A 24,525-nucleotide genomic window follows, 5' to 3' on the forward strand; every position below is an offset into this window, starting at 1 on the left:
GTCCATCTTGTGCTTACATTTTCATCCTTACAGCTTTTTTTAAGGTGAAAGATTTGCTATTTGCTTTGATAATCCTGAGATTAGTCTTTTCTCCTTTCACAAGGCTTTTCACATCAGACATCGTGAGTTAACCAACATTTCATGTGTTTCCATTTCTGATCAAGGCACTTTTGAGTTAAACAGGCTTTAGAATGGAATTTCCAATAAGAACTATAATAGCTGAAAATGCTAATTATTCTCCCCGCTCTTGATATCATCTGTGTTTATTCTTTATGTCTATTTAAGAATACAGTCTTTTTTGTCATTCTGTGCAGATAAAAAACAGTTTGCATTCTGTTATTGAATATGACTTTCTTAATGAGGAGGTTAAATATTAATGAAGACTAATTGATGAATAATTTTAACTAGGAAAGGCATTATCGGTTTGAAGCCAGAGCTTAATGGGTTGTGCGTTTCAGCAGGTATTTGCATACTCAGTGACACTGTCAGAAGGTGGGGGAGGAGAAAGGAGAGGGGCTGGACAGAGGGCACCGGGCAGGTAATAAGGGCGGCCTCCAACTAGACCAAACTGTGCAGCTCTACTTGCTTTTATCCATTCTCATTCCATGAGGAGTTTGAGGAGAGAGAGCTTGTCCTTTTGTGTCTTGTGTGGGCTCCAGGCAAACGGCTCTTCCCTCTTGCTTCCCTTCTGACTCTGACCACCCCAATCCCCCACTGCCTGTCGACATAGACCTCATTTCTGTCCTCATATTGGGTTTTCCTGCCTCTGCCTTTACAGTCCGCCCCCATCACCCCCTGGCGCCGACCTGTTTCTGGCCCCGGTCTTTGCTGTCAGACTCCATATAGGCTAGTTTGTATAGGCTGCTCCCCACCGCTCCCCATGGCTCCATAGGACCCGGTTGTTGGCATCTGTCATTTACTGGTCCTTCCAGGCCCTCCTGCTTGAAGAGCCCACCCGACCCCCATCCCTCCCACTTTGAACTGGGATTTCACAGAAACTCAGCACCAAAAAGAAGCAGAAAATAAATATCAATTCTCTGAAGCTTCAAGCTGACTCTGATTCTCTCCAAATCCTTTTAAGTGTGATATGCATTTAAATCAAGAGTAGCAGAGACAACAATGATTTGGGAAAATGATCATGTTATCCTAGCCTATTTCAGTGAGACTCCAACATGGTTAAGAAAATTGACTGTCAGATCTGATCAGTGTTGTTGAAGTGAACAGCTGTCATTCTCAGAGTGGCTGGAGTCAAATTCTCACCCAGCAGGAGTAGTTTTAATGACTGAAGAACCAGTAACCATGAGAAGCAGCCTAACCTCAAAGCACCACTGACCTCCTGTATTGCCTCTCTCTCCTGTTTTGCAGGCACAACGTGTTTGATTGCTCTGTTGTCAGATAAAGACCTCACCGTGGCCAATGTGGGTGATTCGCGTGGGGTCCTGTGTGACAAGGACGGGAATGCCATTCCTTTGTCTCATGATCACAAGCCGTACCAGCTGAAGGAAAGGAAGAGGATAAAGAGAGCCGGTGAGTTTGTGAATGCCTCCGAGGACTTTGTGCTGTCTTGTTCAAGTGGACAAGGTGGCTTGCTGGGAGAGCCCCTGGGGGAGAAGATGTTCCTTTACCCAGTCATGAGTAGATCAGTACAGAGGCTGCTGCTGAGGCAGCTGGGACTGGACTTTGTAACATTTCCTATCAAATGAGTGGCCTGAATTTGCCCTTCTTCGTGGCCACAGATTCCAAAAGAGCCAAAAAAAAAAAAAAGCCCTTAGTTTAAAGGCTAATGAGATCTTTGGGCCCCTGCTTGCCATACCCCGCTTCTCTCCAGCCGTGCCAAACTACTAACCACCAAACGAACCATGGAGCTGATACCTCTGTGCCTTTGCAAGTGTTGTCCACACCGTCTAGTGGGTAACAACGACCTTGTCCTTTAAGACTTGGTTTAAGGGTGTCCTTTTGGCGGCCTTCCCTGTCAATGGAGGTCTTTCTCACAACTCCTCGATGGAATAGGTACTGTTATTGTCCCAATTTTGGAACCAAGGAAACCAAGGATCAGAAAGAGTTTCTCATCCAAAGTCACACAAAGCTAAAAGTAACAGAGCCAGGACTCAAATCCAAGCAGTCTGCCCCGAGAGCCTGAGCCTTTAACAACTGTGCTAAAATACACCATTCTTTAATCCTGATTCTATCTAGGGAGGTGTTTTGAGATATAGGCACACCCAAGGGCAGCCTCAAGCTAATGATGGATCCCAGTGGTTTTCTCTGGTACCATCCACCTGCCTTTCAGTGCTGTTCTGCTGCTGTCCCTGGATCCCCACCCTAGGGCTCCCTGCTGTCAGTCACTGAGCTGCCAAGGTGTCCTTAAGTTAAAACTGATGCCCTCACCCATCCATACCTCCTACTCTCAATATTCTTATTAATTTGGTCTTGAAGGCTTTTAAGATACCAAGGATGACGGCCTGAGGATCTACCCATAGAGCGTCAAATCTCAAGCCATGCAGAGGAACGCTGTTCCCTCCTGGTAGTGCCAAGGTGGGGTGAGGGGAGCACATAGGTCACATGCAGTAGGTCAGCCCTTTGCAGATGCACGCGGACCGCACCCGGGGTGTGTGAGAGAGCAACTGGTCAAGCTAATGGGCTCGTTCTATCTTTCCAGGTGGTTTCATCAGTTTCAATGGCTCCTGGAGGGTCCAGGGAATCCTGGCCATGTCTCGATCCCTGGGGGATTATCCGCTGAAAAATCTCAACGTGGTCATCCCAGACCCAGATATCCTGACCTTTGACCTGGACAAGCTCCAGCCCGAGTTCATGATCTTGGCATCAGATGGCCTCTGGGATGCTTTCAGCAACGAAGAAGCTGTTCGATTCATCAAGGACCGCTTGGATGAACCTCACTTTGGGGCCAAGAGCATAGTTTTACAGTCATTTTACAGAGGCTGCCCTGACAACATAACAGTCATGGTGGTGAAGTTCAGGAATAGCAGCAAAACAGAAGAGCAGTGAACCCTCTGGGGTTTCAGCTGCCTTAGACTAAAGGACTTTCAACACACTGGTCTCTTTTAATGTAGTGAAAGGTGTGGGAGTTACAGTTAGGATCATCCATCCCAGACATGGGGTTCCCCATCCCCGGCCGTCTTAAGTCTATGTGCCGTGATGAACCGAGGGTGGTGCTCTTGGCCAATGTAGTTGAGAGGCTGGAAAATGGTTTCTTCGTGTTTTCCCAACTCTTTCATCCAATGTTCAAAATATATAAATATATAGCTGTAGAGTCACATGTATGAAGTGAATGGCATATGTGCCATATATTCTCCTTTTACGATTGTTTTCAAGATCCCTTACAGGGCCCTCCAGGCATCAGACTTTGTATCCTCTCATTGGAGCAGTGAGTCAGGGCCAATGTGGCCACACCCTATGCTGAGGGGCAGAGCTGTCCTGAGAATGCTTTGTCCTCCTGAGCCCAGGTTTTCTGCTCTGCAGCAGCCCTGCAGAAACAAGATTTGGAAATGGTTTGTTATTCCGTGGCTGCTCTTGGAGGCTGAGGGATGTGGGGAGGATGAGAGCCGCCTGCACGGCAGAAGTAAACTTCTTCCCTCGCTTTCTTTATTAGTTAAATAGACTTTGTGTACCACCTGACCAGTCTTTGTGTGTTTATCCTAATCATGCATGACCTTAATCTTTGGCCTACACCTTACCTAATGTAATAGGCAGCTGTTAAACTTTACCACAAGACACCACGATTTTTTTACATTACCAAGTGAAAAAAGCAAATCACAGTACCATAATTCCTTCCACCTTTAAGGGTAGATAGAGGACACCATGGCCGAATAAGTCACAGCGCCCCTTGGGAAGTCTGCTATTTGCATTCAGAGAGAACGCTGGTGAGGTTGCCACCTCGAATCGAGCTCCAGCTGCCCGGTTTTGTGCATTTTTTCCTCTCCTCTTCTAGTAGCTTTCAAGTGTCTATGGAGCAGTGTTCTGAGAAGCAGCGGTGTAGAACTGCATGTGTGCTCCCTGAAGCCGAGTACAGAGTTCGCAGCCAAGGTTTGGAGTTCGGTGGTAAAGTACTGGGATGTGCTTCTGCTAGACAGTGGAAAGGCAGCAGTCTTTAACATTTGGTTGCAAACCACTGAGTTATTTTTGCGGCCAGACTTGCTGCTTTTCATTTCTTATCACCAAAGTCACATTTCCAATCTCAGTATTTTATAATTACAGAAAATGCTGGGTCATCCTGTTTCCCTGGCTGAGGGGCTCAAACAGCCAAACAAGATTTTCATTGCATCCCCACCCCTCTGTGTCTGAAATGCCAGGGCGTCCACCTGGTTTTGTCCTTCCAGAGTGAGCATTTGCCTTTATAGCTTCTCAAAGGCCCCATTCACTGGCCACCTCCTGCCCATGATGCCGCTTCCCTGCCTTCTTCAGCTGTGGAGCTTTCCTGAAGCAGGTTCTAGGAGTGAACTCAGGAGGATGAAAAGATTCCCTTGTGGCTGCCAAGGACTGTAATCTGTCTGGATTCCTCTAAGAACTTAACCTTTCTTTGACTGAAAGAATTAGTAGTGGTTTCCCAAGAGATGTGCTTACTTTGGTAAACTCTAACATTAGAATTTACAATATGAGAATTAGAACCTCGTTTTTTTTTTCCTTTTTTTAAAGCCGTAGAATGTTCTAGTACAAAATACCTGCCACCATGTTAGATTGGAGTATCTGCCTATTGAGAGACACTGAACATCTGGATGTGTGTATTTGAGGCGGGGGTTGGGAAGGGAATGTGGGAAATATGTAGGTTGTGATCAGTGATGGGACAGTCAGTCCAGGTGGCCTGAGTTTGCTTGGTGATTTTAGGACGTTCTGATTCTGGAGAGTTACCAAAGCCCGCCCTCTAACCGGAGTCCAGGAATAAGCAGTGTCAGCGTATTACAGTATGCAGTTAATTTTCCTTTTTTATTTTTAACTTAACCCAAAATTCATAATAACGATGGAAAGATATTTTTAAATACTATGATCACTGTGATTGTCTAAAATGAAAACAGTACTGTTTTGGTGAAGATGAAGGAGAAAAGCGACTAAGTTAGTAAATTAGTGTTTATTTGCCCTGCAAAATGTCTTGCTAGATGGTGCTGAGTGCAGGAGTGCATGGCTTTCCCTCTGAGTTCACAAGGCGTCTTCTAAACTTTGCTTTGTGGAATTAATTCATTTCTGACTTTAATCAAGTAGTGCGTGTATTTTTTACTCCCTTTCTGCCTCTTTTTCTCCCACTTTGGCTTGTAGATTTTTGAAAAACAGAAGTTCTAGGCAAAATAGTAGCAGTATGATTAATAGTTGTCTCACATCAGGCTACTTTGTTCCCTTCCCCATCCTCCTGGAGCTCTCTCTCCCTGAGCCGCCTCCAGCTGTCGGGGGTCTGCAGACATCACCCGGCATGCCCTGTGGCTCACCGGCCAGCCACTCCCATTTTCCAGGGACAGGGAAGGTTGAGTCTAGTTAGGGAAATTGATTTGAGAAGTTTGCATGTGAAGCTTCCCTAAACAGCACTGCCAAAGCTTTGGAATTGTCACCCAGACCCCCTAGCCTGAGTTTGCATTGCCAATAGCCCCCATGGTGCCAAATTTTGGAATGGTTTTATAGTCTTTTAGAAATGAAGCTGGGAACCAATGATCATGTGCTTATGAGCCCCCAGCAAGATGCCAAGCCCGGGTCTTCATTAATGCACTGCTCTCCTGCTGCTCCACTGGCAATTTGTACTCTTAAAATGGGTTGGGATTGTGGGGGGGTGGGGGGAGAGACAGGGAAACTTTTTTTTTTTTAATTCACTGTATTTGCAGTTCTCTAATAAAAGGAATAAATAATACTTATATGGAAAACTCCAAAGCTAGTTCCCAAGACCGGCATTTATTTCACATGACCAACTTGCCCAAGGCACTTAACTCTGAGGTCGTTGTTCTAATGCAACATGACTGTGCATCTTACTGGTAACCAGTGGCTACATTCTATTCCTTGCCTTGGACTGAAGGCATTGGGCTCTAGAATCTTGTCTATGTGGTAAGAGTATTACAGAGTGTTTTATAGAGTGATGGAGCATATGTGATCTGGATAATTTTAAACAGGTCTTATGGGCTTCCCTGGTGGCGCAGTGGTTGAGAGTCCGCCTGCCGATGCAGGGGACACGGCTTAATGCCCCAGTCAGGGAAGATCCCACATGCCGTGGAGCGGCTGGGCCCGTGAGCCATGGCCGCTGAGCCTGCACGTCCGGAGCCTGTGCTCCGCAACGGGAGAGGCCACAAAACTGAGAGGCCCGCGTACCGCAAAAAATAAAAAAATAAAAAAATAAAAACAGGTCTTATTTCATACAGCTGTGATGATTTCAGTCCATGAACATTTTGTGCAAACAGGATTGCATGAGTGATGGCATCATCAACACTATTTGAGGTGATCCTAGGAAGTTGATTACACGATTGAATTGGATCGCTAGGATATCTGGCCTTACATGAGGGATTCACAAAGGGAGTGATCGCTTTTTCCTTTGCCAGGTATATTTGATTTTCCTGACAGTTTCCCCCCGAGTTGTTGCTAGATCTAACACTCTTGCAACTGGGAACACAAAAACTTTAGAAAGGGCAACATTTCATTGTACACTTGTAAGTATAGGAATTCATACTCTGGATAAGGTTTTATTTTCCAATGACCTCAGAAAATTGTTTCCTCCTTTGACCCATTATTAGACTGATCTTCTCTTAATTTTCCCCCCAAATTGCCTTAGCTCATCACACCAGCATTCCTGACCCAGCTCTGCAGAAATGACATGACTATCAGATACCGTGCTGGGTCCTATTTAATTGGCTCTGGATTAAATCCTTCACATCTAGACTTCTAAGCTAATTAGTTGAACACTGCAGGAGTAATGAGATACAGTGTTCCCCAAAGTGTGCTCCACAGGACACAAGTTCCAAAGATACTGTTCCAAACACGGGGCTCCAGGGTCAAATGAGTTTGGGAAACATACTATCCTAGAAAGTTAGTACATATAAGCACATCAAAGGTTCTAATTTATTTTTTTTAATCAATTATTTTATTTTATTTTATTTTTATTATTTTTTTATTTTTTGCTTTATAACAAATTTAATCAGTTATACATATACATATGTTCCCATATCCCCTCCCTTTTGCGTCTCCCTCCCACCCTCCCTATCCCACCCCTCCAGGCAAAGGTTCTAATTTAAATATCGTCCAGGGGAAATAAACACCACAAATGTAATTCCAGTGTTTTCCAGATTAATCTGACCACGCAAACTTTTTTGAGTAACACCTAGTAACACTCCAAGGAGCTCATGTTCCACAGCACCCACTTTGGGAAATTCTGCTATATGGAAATATTATTGTTTTCTCATTCACTATGACTCTTAGCAGTTGCAGTATAGTTTGCAATTTACCAGCACTAATTCTTTCACGGAAAAGACTGATTTGTTAGTGAAAGCAGTATTAAGAAATAGTATGATTTAATCTAATTTTATCGATAGCAGAAGCCCAACAATCCTGCTTGAAACTCTAAACATGGGCTCCCTTCTTATTATGTGAATGATAAGCAAGAGTCTTGCCATAGCTAGGGATTTCTCAAATTTGTTCCAAGGGCTTTCAGTTGCTTTTTTGAAGTTATCTTTGCTTTCCAGATGGAATCAAAATAAATATGTTTACATTTTGTCACTGTGTGAGAGTCAAAAATATATTTAAAATAATAGAAAAGGGGGAATGGCATATTTGGTATTAATTCATTTTTTAAATTCTAACTAGATTTTTAAAAATTATGTATCCATTGTATAATAATGGAAATGTAAACTATTTACACTTCCTCTCTTTTCTTATTCTTTCTGAAATCCCTGTCCCATGTTGTCCCACCTTTCACATTTTATATATATATAATTAAGTTTGGCAAGTTATTTGGAGAGAGAATCCCCAAATCACAGAGGAAGCAAATCTAGTCAAAAATATGGTACAAAGTGAATTTAGGATAAAGTCATTATCTTAAAATTATATCCAATATTTAGGAATACACCCTCCCTCTGGTTGTTATCCAGAATAGTATAAAACAGAAAGTAAAATCACTTAGACTAGGTGGCAGATTGCAAAGGGCAAGTGAGAGTTGACACTGTAAGGCTTTCCGTTAGATATGTGACTCTAAACTTGTTTTCTAGTATGTAAATTTATTTGCTAATTCTTAATAATGTTGATGCTTTGTCCATTACTTTTTATTTTTACTACTGTTAAGCTGCAAACTGTTTAACCAAGGGTTGACCATGATGTTTATGTGTTTAGTACATTTGTACAATCATTTCAGTAAATACAAGTTAAGGACTTAGAAGAAAACGTGTAGCAACTGTTCATTTTAGCAGATCATTATAAGCATTTGCACAATTCAAAACTCCACCAAAAAGCAAGCAAGTAGCAAAAGTGTAGATTACATTTAGAGATGTGGTTCCATTTACTCTAGAAATCCTATAATCTGGCATTATAATCCCCTCTGACATTTGCCAAATCCAAATTAATCTCAGAACCTCCAAGGACCAGAGTTCCTAGCTTTCAGCACAAGCAGATTACTGTGAGGGCTCCAATGGCAGATTGTGGCTGGGGGGAGGGTTGGGGGCAGGGCAGTCTGCTTGGGTCTCTGCCTCCATAGGAAAGGGCCCACACTCTCCCAACACCTTTTGTCATGTAGAAATTCAGAGGTTAAGTGTGATGTCATGCAGTATCTCCGCATATTCCTGTATTAATTAGAGAATGCATAATTTAAAATGTGTTTGTGCAGAAACAAAGGTAGAAGTAATAGTCAAGGAATTGGGGGAGGCGGGGGGTGGAGAAAACCTTTAGGATACTCAGACATTAAAAACATAAAAAGTAGGTTATCAAAAATTTAGATTATTAGACTTTTACCTGCATAGGTTACATTTAATAGCAATTGCTGACACCTGCACATACATCTGTAGAAGGCAGTTTTCCCCACTTTTCACCTATTGAGATGCAAGCCTTCCCATTTAGAGTGCTTTGCTTACATGTTAACAAATACAATTCTAAAGCTCCTTTTCTTAGGACTGATGGCACAGGTAGAATAACATTTAAGCAAAATAATTTAGAACAATTTTTAATTTTAAAGAATGCAAAATAAGGGCTTCCCTGGTGGCACAGTGGTTGAGAGTCCACCTGCCGATGCAGGGGACACAGGTTCGTGACCTGGTCCGGGAAGATCCCACATGCCACCAAGCGGCTTGGCCCGTGAGCCATGGCCGCTGAGCCTGCGTGTCCAGAGCCTGTGCTCCGCAATGGGAGAGGCCACAACAGTGGGAGGCCCGCGTACCGCAAAAAAAAAAAAAAAAAAAAAAGCAAAATTAATTTCCAGTGAGATCAAAGTCAGAATGTAAAGAAAAGCATTCTCAAGAAAATATACAATACAGGGACTTCCCCTGTGGTCCAGTGGCTAAGACTCCACGCTCCCAGTGCAGGGGGCCCGGGTTGGATCCCTGGTCAGGGAACTAGACCCCATATGCCGCAACTAAGAGTTTGTATGTCGCAACAAAAGATCCTGCACACGGCAACGAAGATCCCATGTGCCACAACCAAGACCCAGTGCAGCCAAATAAATAAATAAAAATAAATAAATTAATTAAAAAAATGAAGTACACAAGATAAAAATCAAAGGAGAATAATATAAAATATTTTAAATTAAGAAGACATTACACCGTGAATCATGCTTTCTGATATTTGTGCTCTTTCTGAAGTTGAGATAACAGTGAAGTAAGAATGAATTCTGAGTTATTTGTAAAGTTAGTAAAATTACAGTCCCTATTCCATTCTTTCCCAGTGAAAATAGATACATGTGGTCTTACTTACTGTTCTCCTAAACCACTCTTACTGTCCTAGGTACTGTTTACTTTCCAAATGCTAGACATCGTTTTACCCTGAATCCTTAGAATTTGTGCATTTTCAAGGAGGGAATATCCCTTTTTAGTAAGAGAGACTAAATGATAGACCTTCCATTTTAGAATGCTCCAATAAAACTAAAGTCAGATAAACACAGTCACAGCTACATCTGGGGGCGAGTTTTAAAACTGGTAATTTTCCAAATGCCAACATGAATACCAGTGAGTATTCAATTTAAAACAGATGATTTCACAAAGACAAAGTGCAGGGTTATTTAATGTTCCTGCTTCCTAGAGAGTCTTCCATATAATGAAAAGGGTCATGTTTGCTCATATAATTTTTTTTAATCCTGTAGAAATGATGTATTAGACATCTCTAACTGAAGAGAATGATGTCTCTTGTGCACATTTTATGTCCCCATCTGTCTCAGTATATGCAGAGACAAACAGTGATGCTTAGGGTAATAATGAAAAGATACAAATCCTGCTACATGGGAAAAAACTATAACCATGGGATATTAAGCAAGAATACTCCCTCTATTTAGGCTCCAAGACTACAACCAGTCTATGTATTTTTCATCTTGATTTCCCTTTATCTCAGGCATATATTCAGAAAAATGGAGTAATAAATACAGAATTGGAGAAGATCCAATAACTTTTGCTACTATTTTAGAAAGCAGTGTTTGCCTTTTTAAAATTTTGTCAGAAAAGAAATACATGTTCACATTGAAACATTGACATCTACAGCATTGTTTTTGGTTTACTCTGTCAGTTACTAAAGCCAGTGGTTTTGATTTATAGCACTCACATAATTTCAGTTCATATTATAAAGGGTTGAAATCTACTTTGCAATGCCTCCTTGGTCAGCCAGGAAAAAGAAAACAAAAGCAAAAAACGACGACATTTTAGAGTTCAGAAGAATGATGATTCTAACAAGCCTGAAAAATAGTAATGAAACATTTCATTCTAAAACACCCCAGTGTTCACATACATAATTCCTATATACCAAATATACAAGTTAAAAAAAAAGCATCATTGGATTCATAAAACATTGATCTACATTATGAACAGATTTAATTGAGAAAGCCACTATTTTTGCTATAAGTAAATCTGCTTGTATATTCTTTCCATTATTATTATTGTTATTATTACTTTTTGAGCACCGACCATATGCCAAGTGCAGGTCACCTAAGGGAGTGTGTCTAGAGGTGGGCACTCAGGCACCATCCCTGCCTTGGCACTTACAGCCCAGTGGAGGCTTCATAAATACCGTAATGCTCAGTATTGGCTGAATGAGATAAAAATGGGCATCTTTCATGATTTTCTCCAATGGGTTTAGATGTGTAAAGACAGGGCAGAATTAGAGTTATTCTTTCCTACACTTAAAATACAGTGAATGGTAACAGATTTGGAATATCTTGCCCACACCCAAGCAAACTGCATCAGATAATTATTCCACGTTAGGTCGTCTAGTTTCCCAAGGATGGAGTGGGGAGGTGAGACAGGGAGCCTCTGGGTACCAGGGCAGGGGTAGGGCTGTCCCAATGAGGAGCCACCACTGGAAAAGCAGCCATGCAAGGGCTCAGCAGTGGTATGTTTCAAGCCAGGGTATCTCTCTCTACAAGGTCCTCTGGAGGAAGGAGAGAATTACAGCAAAGGCAAACAGGGAACACTGAGAACATCTCTCCATGGCTTGTTTTTATTTTTGTTCCCAAGAGGCTATGTACCAACTTCATGTCCCAAATGAGAACCCAGAACTGAGAGTTTTTATCATCAGTGTTCCTTGATTATGTAAATTATTAAATTTATTATATAGAAAATTAACAAATTTCAGGAATACAATTATTTCTTGATCTTAATTTTGAAGACTAAATGCCAGATTTTTTTAAAAGCATAAATTTGGTATCCATAGTTACTTTAGACTTTCCAGGTTCTAGGCATGGAATTTAAGCTTTATATTTTGAACAAGAATAGCAACATCTATTTTCTGCATAGCAAAGCAAAACTAAATGCCAGACTTTTATTTTTAACCACAGAAGCCATCACTTCTTTCTAAAATCTTTGGCTGGTCATCTTCCCTAGACATCTCTTTCTGTATATGCCAATTGCTTCTTTATCCAAATAATATTAGCTTTGGACAAATTATATTAGAATTCTATTGAATTAGAATAACAGAAAGTGAATAAGAGATTGGGAATATCTCATTGTGGTCAGCAGTGGAATTTTTATTGTTTTGTTTTTAATCATGAGAACATACAACAAGAAATGAAAATTAAGTCAAGCCAGTTTCTGATTTGTTAAGATTAAAACCATAGGAGGAGTCCAGTTATTAAGGAAGGAAAGGAGGGTTGGAGGGAGTAAGAGAAAACAACCCACATAACTGAGAAGTATTTTTCATGAATGGTGTATCTCAAAAGCTCTGCTCTTGTTCCCTGCTGAATTTTGAAACAGTGACTTTGTATATGCATCTACTATACCTATTTTAACATCATGAAAAATTTTCCATCAGCATTTTCTTGCTATTTTAAAAATCATAAGATGTTATTTGTTTATAAAAAGATAGCAGAATCCATAAAATATTAGACAATGCTTTCTTTTAGGAATCTCCCAACTGTATTTAATAATTAAATCATGGGTCAAAAAGACTGCTCAAATCAATCAGACTGTGTGTTAAGTTAGTCCCTGAAAACTATCCATAAAATACAACAAAACCTTGGCAAAACCTCATTACTCTTGGTACCATTCAGAGGTTTTAATACCTACTAGTCTATATTTGTCTCTAAGAGACATTTGAAAAACAGTTAAAATGTCAATTTGATGTTGAGCTCAGAGTCCATGGCAGTGCATAGTCACTCAAGATGCATGGCATGTGTTTCAGGTCCCTTGGATGTGTGCTAGGGGTAGATTTAGCATTGTAGAGACTAATGTGTTCATGCTATCACTGATTCTGTGTTGTATACAAAATGAACAGCTAAAAATTCACCCTTGATGACAAGATTAAAACAAAAATAAACACATTAAAGCTATTGGACTTTTTTTTTTTTTTAAAGCTGTTGGACTTTATACATAGAGCTGCTGCTATTCTTTTTCTTTTGGTTAAACTCATTTTACATTCTAATGTCTGTGCTGGAATTTTCTAATTTTTCAATGCTTTTGCGTTGTAGTGGCTGTTAAGTTGGGATTCGACACAGAAAGCAGAAAAACAGTTCATGGCCTGAGGATAAGACAAAAGCATAACAGAAACAAGAGATACAGGAGATATTGAGACTTCAGGTGCTCTCATTTGGAACAGGAATAAGCCTGGCTCCGATTCAAAGCAAGATAAATTTGTTTATTTTGGGGACTTCCCTGGTGGTGCAGTGGTTAAGAAGCCACCTGCCAATGCAGGGGACACGGGTTCGAGCCCTGGTCCGGAAAGATCCCACATGCCGCGGAGCAACTAAGCCAGTGCACCACAACTACTGGGCCTGCGCTCTAGAGCCCGCGCTCTGCAACAAGGAAAGCCACCACAGTGAGAGGCCTGCGCACCGCAACGTTGCCCCTGCCCCCCGCAACTAGGGAAAGCCCGCGCACAGAAACGAAGACCCAATGCAGCCAAAAATAAATAAATTTATTTTTTAAAAGAAGTATACAAATGTATGCAATAAAAATTGTTTAGTGTTAATGCAACCTTTACCCAGCTTTATGCCACAGCAACAAAGTTTATATAGTGTAACCAGTATTAGGTGATAACTGTTAGATTAGGTATACACACATGTAAACTCCAGCAACATGACATGACGCACCTCTGAGAAAAGTGTTCAGAAGAGAATATCCATCTGCAAAGGTTTTCGGTTTTCACAAGATGCAGGAAGGAAGAGTGTAGAATTTAGAGACAGAGAGAAATAGATATATACACACACACATGCACACATGTAATACTATTTTTAAGTATTCTAAAGATGAAATGCTTAGATGTGAACAGCACTTGGAACTTAGAAGAAGAACAATAAAAGTTAATCACCAGATTGCTGAATTTGGAATTGGGTGTAACAAAGCAGAAAAATGTGGCCTTGGATTATTCTTCTCCTTTTCATTAAGAATAATATTTGATAGCCAGAGTAGAACATGCAGTCTGCAAATTCTGGTCTTCCACTCATTTCTCTGGATAGAAAATTTCTAACATAAAATGAAGGATGTGATTAGAGATTTCAGGCTGAATATTTGTTACCTGGATTAGAGTAAGAATTAATGACGTTTCCAAAACCAACCACAGATCCAGAGAAATAGGAATCAAGAGCCACAAACACCCTACCTTCACTTCAGTGATGGGTTATATTCTCTCTCTTTCCCTCCTTCTGTTTTAGTTTAGAAATACACGAGTGACAATCTATTTGGTTTTTTTTTACGGTAACAACAAGAGAAAGGGGACTTTAATATAAGGATTTTAGTGGTGCCTCATGGAATCCAAAGGCAATAAGTATTTAAGTGGGGCCTCGGGAACAATTCACACCTAAAGACTCAAAAACTCTCAAGGAGTCTACAGGGGCTTCCTCTTCCAGCTTTCCCAGATTAACTGGTATTGCACTAGGCCATCCACCATAAACAACTATAAAACTGGATAAACTGTGCTAAGCAACTGTTTTCAGGCATTGGACAACTTGGACAACAGGCACTGCAAGATAGCATCTTTGAGAGAAGGGATCACAAGCTGCCCCGTGATCACCTCAGCTCTCTGTGAGGCGACACTTTTCTGGTTGTGGCACAGCAAGCTGGAGGCCAAGCAGAGCTAGATTGAAGCGAAGATACAGAATGTGGCTGGAGTCTGTGGAGAGCTGTAACAGAGGGGGAGCCTCGGAAGTCTACGTGGGGGCCCCTCATGAGTCCTTAGCCGAGGGCTCACTGCACGTACGCAGGGTCCAGCACTGAAGCTCAACTGAACGTGGCTGCTATGGGATTGAGAGTGGAATAAAACCACTAGAGACTGAGTATTGCTGGGGAATATGAAGTTCTGGCCCAAGCAGAGTAGGGAGACATCCAGTGGAGACACTTAGGTTGTGTATTAAGAATAAGGACCACTCTCTAAATGAAGGCCCACTTCCGATCTAGCCTAACTGAGCCTAAAACCAAGTGCTGACAAGATCTGTAAGAGAGACAGAGTAGGGAAGTTGAGTTGCAACAAATTGAAGGGGCTTGGGAACACATTAAGCTTTTACAGATTTGCTGAGACAAACCATAACACATTCCCCGTGACTCCCCCTGAAAAAAAAAAAAAACAACAAAGAAAAGAAAAAAGAAAAAAAAATCAAGATAGTTAGCTAATAACTGAACTACTTTACTTATGAGAACAAAAATCAAATATCAGAACTCTTCAGAGAAAGATAATAGAATACAGAATATTTACAGGTTTTTAACATATCACTCACATTGTCTAGTACAATATAAAATTGAGAAATTACCAGACATGTAAAGAAACAGGAAAAGTTGACCAATAGTCAAGAAAAAACAGCGGTCAATAGTAGTCAACTCCAAGAGGCCTAGATATTAATCTTAGCAGATTTACAGCAGCTATAATAAATATGTTCAAGGAATTTAAGGCAACTATGGTCTTAGTGAGACAATAGATAAGGAATCTCAACAGTGAAATGGAAAATTAAAGATAAAAATTCTAGAAGAGAAAAATAAAAAAAAAACTGGAATGAAAATTCACTGGATCGGCTTAAAAGAACTTGGAGATGACAAAAGAAGAAGTGAGTAAACTTGATCAATACAAATTACCTAGTCTGAAGAAAAGACAAGAATAAAGATTGAAGGAAAATTAATTGAACATGTTCTACAAAGACATGTAGGATGCTATAAAGCAGTGTAAGTTATATGTTACTCAAATACCAGAAAGAGACAAGCGTGAGAATGGGGCAGAAAAATAATTGAAGAAATAGATAGATAAATCATAAATTTCTCAAATTTTATGAAAAACATCAATGTATAAAACCAGGATGATCAGCAGACCACAATGAAGCAAAATACAAAGAAAGCATACCCCACAAAGAATTATCTGACTCAAAATGTCAATAGTACAAAGGTTGGGAAGCCTTGATCTAAAGCAATCAATTAAAAAAAATAATTTCAGGGACTTCCCTGGGGGTCCAGTGGTAAAGAACCTGCCTTCTAATGCAGGGGTTGCGGATTCAATCCCTGGTTGGGGGACTATGATTCCACATTCTGCAGGGCAACTAAGCCTGCGTGCCTCAACTACTGAGCTCACACACCTCAACAAGACAGCCCACGTGCTACAAACTACAGGGCCCATGTGCCCTGGAGCCCGCGCACCACAACTAGAGAGAGATAAATCCGCACACCACAACTAGAGAGAAGCCCACACGCCACAACGAAGAGCATGCGTGCTGCAACAAAAGATCCTACATGCCTCAGAGAATATCCCATGTGCCGCAACTAAGATGCAACACAGCCAAAATATATATATATGTAATAATAATTTCAAAAACAAGAGCAATAGCGAAGAAGGCAATTGAGGAAATTAAATGGAATGCTAGTGACTACTCAGTTAACTCACAAGAAGGCAAGGAAGGGGCCACAGAGGTGCAAAATGAAAAGTAAGTAACAGGATGGTACACTTAAACCCAATTATATAAAAATTACATTAAATATAAACGGACTAAACACTCCCTCATGAGGAAAGTCTTTTTTTTTAATGCTGCTGAGACAACTAGATATTTACATGAAAGAGAATGAATTTCAAATGCTTTCTCACTCTGAATAAAAATTTAAATTGGAGATGGATCATAGACTTTAATGTAAAACCTAAAACCATAAAGCTTCTAGAAGAAAATATAGGAGAAAATCTCCCCCACCTTGATATAGGTAAAGATTCCTTGGGTGGGGCACAAAAAGTATAAACCATAAAAGAAAAACTGGGTAGGAATGTACAATGGTACAAACACTTTGGAGAACTGTTTGGCATTTCATAGTAAACACACACCTACCCTATGGCCCAGCAGTTCCATTTCTAGGTGTTTACAGAGAGAAATGAAAACATAAATACACACAAAAAAAACTCATACAAGGATCTCTATAGCAATCTTATTCATGATAGCCCCAAACTAGAAACAACCCAAATGGATAAACAACTTGCTGTTTACTCATATAATGGAATAATACTCAGCAATAAAAAGAAAGTTCTGACACACAAAACAACATGGATTAATGTAAAGTACATTATGTTCAATCAGAGATGCAAGACTCAAAATGATACATACTGCATGAATACATTTACATGAAATCCCAAACCGACAAGACTAAATCTACAGTGATAGAGACCAGGAAGTGGTTGCTCTGTAATGGGGGTGGGGTAGGAGTAGGGATTGATTGGAAGGTGGCATTAAGAACCTTCGTGGGATGATGGAAGTGTTCTCTATCTTGTTTTAGGTGATGTTTGTACAGATATATAAAACTGCCCCAAATCATTGAACTGAGCACTTAAGTTTGTGCATTTTACTGTATGTTAATTATACCTTATTAAAAAAAAAATCTCATTGACAATAGCATCAAAAAATACAAAATACTTAGGAATAAATCTAATGAAATATATGCAAGATTGTTACCTTTTCATAAACTTCAGAGTATTGCTGAGAGAAATTAAAGAAAATCTAAATAAATGGAGAGGTAGACCATTCATAAATCAGTAGACTCAATATTGTTAAAACAGCCTTTCCCCCCAGTTTCTATATTTAATGCAATTCTAATCAAAAGCCTAGAAGACTCTTTTATAGAAATTGTAAAGCTGATTCCAAACTTTTCTTGAAAATTCAAAGGTCATGTAATAGTCAAAACAACACTGCAAAAGAATAAAGTTGGAAGACCTATATCATCAGATTTTAAGACTTAGTATAAGGCCAGAGTAATCAAGATAGTATGGCAGTGATGGAAAGGCAGACTTACGGGGCAATGGAACAGAATTAGAGAGTTCAGGGGGGAAAAAAATCAATACACTTATTGCCCCTTCATTTTTTCCCTTGTTCCTCTTCTTAGAATATACTACTTGCTTCCAGTCTGTCTTCCTGCTGGCGGCCTTTCCAGACTCTGGCCCTGGGGGCAGCAGCAACATCCTCCCCATTGTGCCCTCCACTGTTTACAACCATCCTTTAGAACCAAGTGGTGATTTAATGAAATTTCCCAGGTACTGAGCACCTACTTCCTGTGGGGTCCTCCCATCTCCTACTTCAACGAATTCTTGCAAAATCACTACAAGCCAGACACTCTTATTACCTTCCTGCCATGTGTAAGGCAAATGAGGTTCAGAGAGAAGAGTAATCCAGCTAGTAAGAGGTGGCACTAAGACTTGAACTCAGATCCGTGTGACTCCAAAGCTAATGCTAGTACTTCTCTCAGAGCTAGACTTTTCAAGCCCAGGTCCTGTTAATTCTCCACTCCCAGCATTTTTACCAAAGGATTCTCCAGCTTCTTTTACCTCCTTTAAGGTTGGGAATTTGTTATTTCCTGAAGCATCCTGCTCTATCTCTGGATTTCTCTGATCCTATACTAAAATCTCTCTCCCTCTCACTCCTCTCACTATCTTGGTCCTGCCTTCCAGAGTCACTCTGGTCAAGACCATTTTCTCTGCCACAAGGCTTCCTCTTCTCCAGGCTGATGGCCCCAGCATCTTTAAATCATCATCTGACTCTGAAGAGAATGAGAATTACTAACTCTCTTCATCGATGAGGAAATGGAGATCCAGAAAAAGCAAAGTACACTCCAGGTAAAGAGCTGAGATGAAGGCAGGTAGGCCAGCATGGGCCTGGGGTGCCTGAGAAACAAAGGGCAGACTGGAGAAAGCTGGTATGCAAGGCATGGGGCAGAGGTTGAGGGGCACTGGGCTTCATTTGCAGTGTGAAACCATACTCCTGAAGCTACTGGATTCCCCAAAAGTCAATCTTACTCCTTTATCCTCCAGGCCCACCTGGTACAGAGGTCAGCCTAGGGTTGGCATCCATAGGAATCCTTGCGGCTTCCTGTGAGGTCTGGTAGAAGGGAAGCCTGCAGAGCCTCAGGCCCACCAGCCTGGCCCTAGGCCGCCATGAAGAAGGAGAACTGGCCCTGGCGAAGGGCTTATCTGAATGTGGGCCTTTTCTGTTTCTGTAAAGTACTTCCCTTCCGTGAGCCCAAGACTCCAGCTCTGAAGCTTTCCTCAGGGATTACAGTCTTAGCCTTACTGACAATCCACCAAAAGTCCAATGTAAACTGTGGGCTTTCGGTGGTAACGATGTGTCACTGTGGTGACAGCCAGTGTAATAAATGTCCTGTCCTGATGGGGAATGTTGATGGTGGGGGAGGGACTGTGTACATGGGGGCAGAGAGTATATGGGAAATCTCTGTACCTTCCTTTCAATTTTGCTGTGAACTTAAAACTGCTCTAAAAAATGAAATGTATTTTTTAAGAAACATCTATTATCAAAATTTCCCAGATTTATATCTCCTAGTTTGGACAACGCTCAGACTTAGATTGCTTAGCCTTAATTCTAAATTCTTTGAGAGGAACTGCAATTGCCCAGTAGTGTCAAGTGGACCACAGGACTGTCGCCAGGGAGCTGGGATCTTAAGACAGGGAGAATCCTCATGGCTTGGGTCACAATGTACTAACCATGCAGATAGAGTTAGTGGATAAGACATTTCTCAGAAGTAGAAGTTTCTCAAGAAGGAGGTTGTTCAGCAGGCAAAGTAATAACTGCCTGTCTACTTGCTTTCAAAATGAAGGCTGAGAAATATAAAATTTAATTTCTTCTTATACAATGCTTTTTATAATTTTACTGTTTTTATGTTAAGGTTCACTAAAGGAGAGAGAAGCAATGTGCAACATTTTTTAAAGATTCATATAAAGAGAGATTCAGTAACAAAGGTGAGGTTGTTACTTTCCTCCTCTTCATATTCATTGAGCTAAGAGACAGGCTTGATTATCACTTGACCCTTGAACACCAAATTAGTCATTTATGGCTTTTCAACAGTTTTTGTCCTGAAACCTTGAGACACTTCATTGTTAATAAAGTAATTATAGCAGCCTCGGGGCACGGAAGAACAGCAAGACCTGGGTGCTCTCCAGTCATTTCATTGTGAATTTACCAAAATCCAGAGATTTTCCATCTTCTCATTTACAAAGAGGGCAGAGTGAATGCGTTACCAACAGACTCTGAAACTACTTTTTGCCAAGTTCATAACACAGACCTTCTCGGATGATAGGCAGGCAGTAAACCATGAAAGGCAAAGAGATGTGGCCCTGACCTGTCTTCTCCCAAATGAGAAGACGCGGCTCCACAGGTGAGACAGGTACAGACTCCTCAGGGCTCCCTCCCACAGCCTCCTTCTCCCCGCTCTGCCCCCCGCAGGTGCAACTGCAGCCCCGCTGCCCGACACGGATGGCGGGCACCGACCAGAGAGGAGTGTCCACCGCGTCCCCGAGGGCTGCTCACAGGCGGGGCACCATCCCACAGCAGGATCCAAGCCACAGCCTCAGAGCTCCCGGGTCACGAACCAGCTGTTTTCTCTTTGCCCTGGAGGAGAGTTTGATTCATCTCCTCACATCTCCCCACTCAGCATGGGCACAACGGCTCCGGTCACGGAAACTGTTCTTACGTCCCTGGAGTTAGGTTCCCCCAGCTGTAAGGAACTGACCACTGGACCCACGATATCCAAATGTGTGTGGTTACTTAACACCCAAAGGGTCTAGAAGAATGTGGGCCCAGGCTCACCGTCTCAGCCCACTGCCTTGGCCTTTAGGCTCATGGGATCACCACGGTAGTTGCAGATTCCAGCAGTGTAGGCAGAATATCTTATCAAGGAAAAGGAGGCGGGCCTCCCTGGTGGCTCAGTGGTTGAGAATCTGCCTGCTAATTAAGGGGACACAGGTTCGAGCCCTGGTCTGGGAAGATCCCACATGCCGTGGAGCAACTAGGCCTGTGAGCCACAACTACTAAGCCTCCGCGTCTGGAGCCTGTGCTCCGCAACAAGAGAGGCTGCAATAGTGAGAGGCCTGCGCACCGCGATGAGGAGTGGCCCCTGCTTGCCACAACTAGAGAAAGCCCTCGCACAGAAACGAGACGCAACACAGCAAATATAAATAAATTAATTAATAAACTCCTACCCCCAACATCTTTAAAAAAAAAAGGAAAAGGAGGCTTTCCCCTTTTTTTCTTAACGAGGGAGGAACACAGGAGGCCACAGGCAGACATCCCCCGTTAAACAGGAAGGAAGGGGCCAGGGCACAACCTTTAAAAGAATGACAAGAGCCTTTGAAGATATGACATAAACTGGCTAAAACTGACTAGGTCTGAGATGGCAGAAGATTTGACTCTCAGCAGACCTTGAGCCTCATTATGCACTCATTGTAACACACCAGCATATGCTAAATGACACACAATGACATCTCTGAGGCTGATCATCAAAGGCCAAAAAGTGGGTGGTGGCCCCAATCCTGGAAATCTCCTCCCCTTCCCCCAAATAGTTGGAATAATCCTCCCACTGTAGTCAGCCTATGAAATTACACAGCCCGCAAAAACTAACCTCGGGGCGCTCTTACCTTTTGAGACAGTCTGCATTCCGTCTATGGAGTGTATTTCTCCCATGGCTGCTCTCACTTTCTGAGTCGACCCCATGCCCTGAGGTTGCTCTCAAGCCTTTTGACATGGACCACATTCTGCCTATGGAATGTGTTCTCTCTGTAAATAAATCCACCTCTTGCTTATCACTTCGTCTCTGAATTCTTTCTGCAATGAGACACAAAGAACCTGAGCTTCAGCAAGTCCTGACAAGAAGTGAGCAATTTTAACTAACAGTGGTTCAAGTCCCAATCAGAGTTGTGTGGTTTCACTTGGGGTCCCACTGGCAGGGACTGGTTAACAAGAGTCTGCTGTGGGAAAAAACGGGAGGGCGCAGAAGGGGCTGGTAGCTCAGCAGTGAGCCAGCCTTTGACCCCGTCCCCACCCCCAGCCTTTTCCCACATCTTCTGACCCTGTTTTTTACCTTTACCTAAATGTGTTCATATATTGTTAAAACATTTATGTTATAAAAGTAATTCATCCTTGTTGTTGAGAATGAAGTAATAAAAGGTACTCCAAAGGGAGCAAAATCATTGATAGGCAACTCCTGTTAACATGTTGATATTTTTTCTCCTCCTGCTTGTTTCTGTACGGTTTCTACAGGGAGAAGGGGGAAGAGTGTTATTTAAAACCTTCGCTGCAGCTGCTGCAGCCTTTCAAGAGAATGATGTTAACTCACCACGAGGGGCCTTGATTTTTCATCTGGGAAATGTCTCAAAGGGGGTTCTTTAAGGGGGAAATGTAAGCAGCGCTAACCTCCACCCTCCCTCCCACGTGGTCTAAAGGGTGAGAGTAAAACATAAAAAGGGCTAAGTTGGCAGACATTTTAGACATTATTCATTGAAATCTAAAGGAAGGGTAAGGCTTGCAAATGCGAAGAAAGGGTCACATGTGAGGAGAGACTATCTAAGTGCAAGTTTTGTGCTTCCATCACTTACCTTAAATACAGAGCAATGGTATCCATCCTTGTTGGGCCCTCCTTTGACTTTACAAGACCCATGAGTCGGCTCTTCCCTTGGGCACAAATTCTGCCAAGGGACTGCCCACTCAAACTGCCTCTTGGCTTTCGGGACCCATTTCCCACGCTTGCTTCCATCTCCTACCAACACACCCATCAACACACTTCACCTGTTTTGACTCCTTAAAGGTTTGGTCCTATATTAACTACACGTGGGATAATCAAGCAGCTGATGGAGACTGTGAGAGGGTTCTAACAGCTCACACAAAATCCAGAGGGGCTGGCTTAATGTAAAGATTAATTCCCAGTGGATTAAAAGAACCCCAAAGACGTCAGATGGGCCTGCCACATTTCTCATACTCACCCTTCCCCTCTCTCCCTCCATCCTGCACTAAATGCCTACCAGACGCCAAGAGAAAAGAGCTTTATCCCCAACCTCACACTCAGAAATACTGTAATAAATAGCTCAGCTCTGGCTGTTCTTCATCTGGTGAGTTGATGGGGACATGATAATGCCAAGGCCATTTAGTGTAGAGCTAGGGAAAGATTAAGGAGGGTGAAAGGGCAGCCCTCTCAGGGAAGGGCTCAAAGCACCAGCTCCAAGTAAACCAGAAAACCTCTGATGCACTGGGGCCGGCCTCAGAGTCCAGGTCCCTGAGCCCCTCCTCCCTTTCACACACTAGGTGTGGCAGATTACTGTACCCAACTATTCCTTGCCCACCCTGTAAAAGAACAAAATATTCCTGGCTGCCAAAAAATGACTTGCACTACTTCCTGTGAGACCAAATCCCTGCCCCACCCTGCCACGGACACTGGGCTTTGCATGGGCTTTGCTTTGGTCAGTAGATATAGATGCTAGTGTTTCCACCAGCTCTTTTTCCTCTCCCTCTACAAGAATGGCATGTTCCAAACAGGCGGTGCCCTTCAGCTGGGACCCTGAGGTGAGAAGATACACACAGTAGTAGCCAAAGCTGGTAACCAGTGGCGTGCGGTGTGGATGAAAAGAACACATGGCTGTTGTCAACCTGAGATCTGGGAGCTGTTCTTGCAGCATAATCTGGTAAAGGCTAACATGCTGGGGTCACAGACTCAATGCTTACCGGCAAGCAAAGTAAATGAGTGAGGCAGAGAGCAGGTAAGACCACGGGGATGTGGCAGGGCTGTGGATGGCAGAAAAGAAGCAGCCTAAGGTTAGGCTCTGTATTAAACTCCGTTACCAGTTAAAATAAAAGGTGCTATTGATGTGGTTAAACATCAGAGGCCAAGATTTTAATAACACAGCTGACTAATACTACTTGAAAGCAAACATGAAGTTAAACACAAAAAATATAATGACCCAACCTCAATGTTTTTCATAATCATTTAACTCTTTAGAGGTCTCTTAAGTGCCAATCTGTAGTTAAAAAGGGACAATCTTCAAAAACTGGCAATTATTCACATTTTACTGTTTTTTGTCTCATCTTAAAGTGAAGTTATCTTTTATTTTAAAAGTTCTCCCTCTGTAAATTATTTCTTAGCTTCCCAAACACCAATATAAAGTTACAAAAATTTGATCAAATCTAATCCTACCACAAAAATACCCACCATCTGTGTCTTTTTTTTTTTTTTTTTTTGCGGTACACGGGCCTCTCACTGTTGTGGCCTCTCCCGTTGCGGAGCACAGGCTCTGGACGCACAGGCTGAGCGGCCATGGCTTACGGGCCTAGCCGCTCCGCGGCATGTGGGATCTTCCCAGACTGGGGCACAAACCCATGTCTCCTGCATCGGCAGGTGGACTCTCAACCACTGCACCACCAGGGAAGCCCCAATCTGTGTCTTAAAGAAAGTGACTCCCGGGGGGTGGGTGGTGGTGGTGGGATGAATTGGGAGACTGGGATTGACATGTATACATTAATATGTATAAAACAGATAACTAATAAGAACCTGCTGTATAAAAATAAATAAAATTCAAAAAAAAAAAAAAAAAGAAAGTGACTCCCGTATGGATGGGAATTAGCAAGGGCATAGATGGATTCCACAGAGTATTTCATTTAATTGATTTTATTGTAACTGGATCAGGTCTGAGAGGAGGGAAAAGGGA

At 42.0% G+C, this 24,525-nt stretch overlaps 1 protein-coding gene across 1 annotated transcript in view; it reads left to right on the forward strand.

Moving 5' to 3' along the window:
* The window catches only part of PPM1L (protein phosphatase, Mg2+/Mn2+ dependent 1L), a 323,624-nt gene extending 317,868 nt beyond the window's left edge, over window positions 1-5,756 (forward strand). The window contains exons 3-4 of the mRNA XM_060099090.1: window positions 1,366-1,527; window positions 2,657-5,756. Of these exons, the coding sequence (XP_059955073.1) occupies window positions 1,366-1,527; window positions 2,657-3,003 (509 nt within the window). The 3' untranslated portion in view covers window positions 3,004-5,756. The remainder of the gene's footprint in view (window positions 1-1,365; window positions 1,528-2,656) is intronic.
* Window positions 5,757-24,525: the final 18,769 nt, after the last annotated feature.

This window comes from Mesoplodon densirostris, chromosome 5, assembly GCF_025265405.1.
Source record: "Mesoplodon densirostris isolate mMesDen1 chromosome 5, mMesDen1 primary haplotype, whole genome shotgun sequence".
Taxonomy (NCBI): Eukaryota; Metazoa; Chordata; class Mammalia; order Artiodactyla; family Ziphiidae; genus Mesoplodon; species Mesoplodon densirostris.